A 3,435-nucleotide genomic window follows, 5' to 3' on the forward strand; every position below is an offset into this window, starting at 1 on the left:
CCATGGTCATTTGTGAGCAGGAGAACCCGACCATGCAGCTGAATGAGACTGGAGGTCAAGCACTGGCTCCAGAGCCATGTGAGACGCAGATACTACAGGAGGACAGCTTTGGAAACTGCAGCGGAAGCTCCACAATCAACATGTCTCTACACTGCTGGCTGCAGCTCCTCTCTAAGGAATCTATCATGGAGTTTCAAGGAGACAGCTCCAGTCTGGTGGTGCGTATGTTGATAGCTTGTGTCTACTCCATAGTTTGTGCACTGGGGCTGGTAGGAAACTCACTGGCGTTGTATCTGCTGCACTCACGTTACAGGGAGAAACAATCATCAATCAACTGCTTTGTGATGGGACTGGCTATCACAGACCTGCAGTTTGTGCTCACGTTGCCGTTCTGGGACACAGCATTGGACTTTCGCTGGCCATTTGGCCGTGTGATGTGCAAAATCATCAGCTCTGTCACCACCATGAACATGTACGCCAGTGTATACTTCCTCACAGCTATGAGCGTGGCACGTTATTACTCCATCTCCACTGCGTTGAAGATGCACAGCCGGCGTGCGGCAGCCACCAGAGCAAAGTGGACGAGCCTGGGCATCTGGACCGTGTCTCTGCTGGCAACTTTGCCTCATGCCATCTACTCCACCAGCTTCCAAGTTTCTGATGAGGAGCTTTGCCTGGTGCGCTTTCCAGACTCAGGCAGCTGGGATCCACAGATTCTTTTGGGTCTCTACCAGCTGCAGAAGGTCCTGCTGGGCTTCCTTATCCCTCTGATCATTATCACTGTCTGCTACCTGCTGCTGGTGCGCTTCATCCTCAGCCAGCGCATCGCAGGAGCCGGTGGCCCGGAGGTGGAGCAGGAACGTCAGAGGCGTCGCTCTAAAGTGACCAAATCCATTGTGATCGTAGTTTTGTCCTTCTTTCTGTGCTGGCTTCCTAACCAGGCGCTGACTCTGTGGGGAGTGCTCATAAAGTTTGACCTTGTGCCCTTCAGCAAGGCTTTCTACAACGCGCAGGCCTATGCCTTCCCCCTGACTGTGTGTCTGGCACACACCAACAGCTGCCTGAACCCCGTGCTCTACTGCTTGATCCGCAGAGAGTTTCGTGCAGGTCTGAAGGAACTTCTCCTCCGCGCCACGCCGTCCTTCAGGAGCCTGACTCATCTGCTGCGTCGCAAAGCCAAAGTGGCCGAGGCGCCGCCTGTTCTGGTGCTTGTCCAAATGGATGTCTGATAGGCTTACTCTGACAGAAGAGTGAATGACTAGCCCACAAAGCAAATGAGTGAAAGCTGTCTATTGTACAAATCATCTGGAGTTGTTTACTATGACGTTGCATCCATCTCAACCCCGTCAGCGATGACTCCCCAATGGGATGTGTCCCATTTTTGCTGCTTGTTCCAAGATTGACTCTGAAAATATTTTGACTTGTCTCTTTAACGATCTCACTCTCACCCTCCCTGCCTCTGAATGGCATTACATGTGCTGCTCTCTTGTCATTTGTCATGGATGTCAATCATAAATTACTTTTATATCATGGCTCACTAGTGACAGTTGCAATTAACAAGTTAAAACTATTTGGCATCAGTGGCAAACACTTCGATTATACAAAACATAGGTACAGCAAACTTGCACTCCAATACAAAATATAATATCTTTTTCAATATTTGTTGCATTTGTGATTTTTTTTAAATATTGCTGTCACAGTGAGAACTATGACACGGCTGCTTGTGCATTGGTGCGTTTAATTGCTTGAATACAGGACACTAGAGGCTTGCTAGTGACGATTGCCAATCAAATTAAGTTGTTTGACTCGACATCACAAACAAATGTGCAAATTGATTAAACTCACAACAACCAGATGAACCTGACATATAACTGCATTGTATCTTAATTCTCCCAAATATAACGTGAATGACAACCAAAAATATATTTTCAGTACTTTCAAAAGGTTTTGTCTTGATAAACCACAGCTTTGACTCCCACAATGCATGAGATAACTTCCCTGATTAAACTCTCTGACTGTGCATTGATGATTTAAGTGGAGGTAACAACATATCTCAAAATGTGTTAGTAAAGAAACGTGAATGTAATATGAGTATTGAGGAGGTTTCCCAGTGCATTGTCCAGTTGCTATATTTTTTTTATTTTTCATCTGTGCTCATTGTGTCATACAGTAAAAGCAAACTGGGGAAAACTAAACCTAACCAAATGAGATTAAAACAAATAACAGATGATTTGCTATATAAAAAACAACAATACGGTCATTGATTAGCCTTTTATATTATTTGAAACGTGAGAAAATGACAAGTTTAAGCAATGTATAACATCTGTGCTGCTTATTGGGTAATACACAATAGACGATATATTTGTTAGCTGCATTGTCTTAGGGGGGGAAAGTAATCTCTGGCATTTCCTGTTGTTTTTCAGGCAACACATAATACAGTAAAATGTAAATCAATGCTGTCCTTCAGTCCTTGAGAATCAAGAGTGGAGGTGCTCAAACCACACATGAGCTGAGCACATGTACTGTATTGTATGAACTCAAATAGAAATATTAATGCTCACTGTTTCTGACACACACACACACACACACACACACACACACACACACACACACACACACACACACACACACACACACACACACGCACGCACACACACGCACACACACACACACACACACACACACACACACATAAGCAACATTTTTATGGGTGCAGTATTTTCTTAGCTCTTTATGTGTCAGATGAATAACATTCTGAATAATTCAGAACATACGTCAGATCTTCAGACGCATGTATCCGGGCAGCATATTAATTTATTCACGAGGAACAGTCCACCCGCCATTCTTCCTCTGTTAAATTACATGGTTGTTGAAAGAGCAAAGTAACAATTAAAACCTACGTAATAATGTAATTTGTGAATGTATTGTCTCTTAGTATTCTCTCATGGCTGTGAACATAATCCTGATCTTTTATTGAAGACATTTGTTGATTTGATGTTTCAATGCAATGTTCCAATTAAGTACATCTTTAATTAAAAGTCCCCCTGTTTAAACTTTTTGAAATATTTGGGCAATTTAGAATTCAGACAATACTGTATACCCAAGGCAGCCTTGTTTGAAAAAAAAAAAAACAGGATAAATGTTTTAATAGACAATGACTTGATTTGATGTGGCGTAATTAGGTTGTTTATTTTATTCTGTGTTTGCACTGCATTTCTTCAATATTTAAAAACATCACCACTGCAGAGCACAACTAATCTATGAACAAAGCTGCTGATAAATTTGCTGTGAACAAGAATTGCTGTCAGAGGAAATGGCTTTTGTCAATCCACTCTTGAAATTAAATTTGTCTTTTAATCAGAGCACCCTGAGAGAAGAACAACTCGCTGTTGTTTGATGATTAAAGTTTGAGATAGGAGCATTGAGGGTCCTGTA

At 42.6% G+C, this 3,435-nt stretch overlaps 1 protein-coding gene across 1 annotated transcript; it reads left to right on the top strand.

Moving 5' to 3' along the window:
• Positions 1-32: 32 nt before the first annotated feature.
• LOC307020176 (relaxin-3 receptor 1-like) lies at positions 33-1,612 on the top strand (the record flags this gene model as incomplete). Its single annotated transcript, XM_079651365.1, has 1 exon — positions 33-1,612. One exon carries the CDS (start codon positions 33-35, stop codon positions 1,227-1,229), a length of 1,197 nt encoding a protein of 398 aa, XP_079507491.1. The 3' UTR covers positions 1,230-1,612.
• Between the last annotated feature and the right edge of the window lie 1,823 nt (positions 1,613-3,435).

Source organism: Notothenia rossii (genome assembly GCF_949606895.1).
Source record: "Notothenia rossii genome assembly, chromosome: 1".
In the NCBI taxonomy this organism is placed as follows: Eukaryota; Metazoa; Chordata; class Actinopteri; order Perciformes; family Nototheniidae; genus Notothenia; species Notothenia rossii.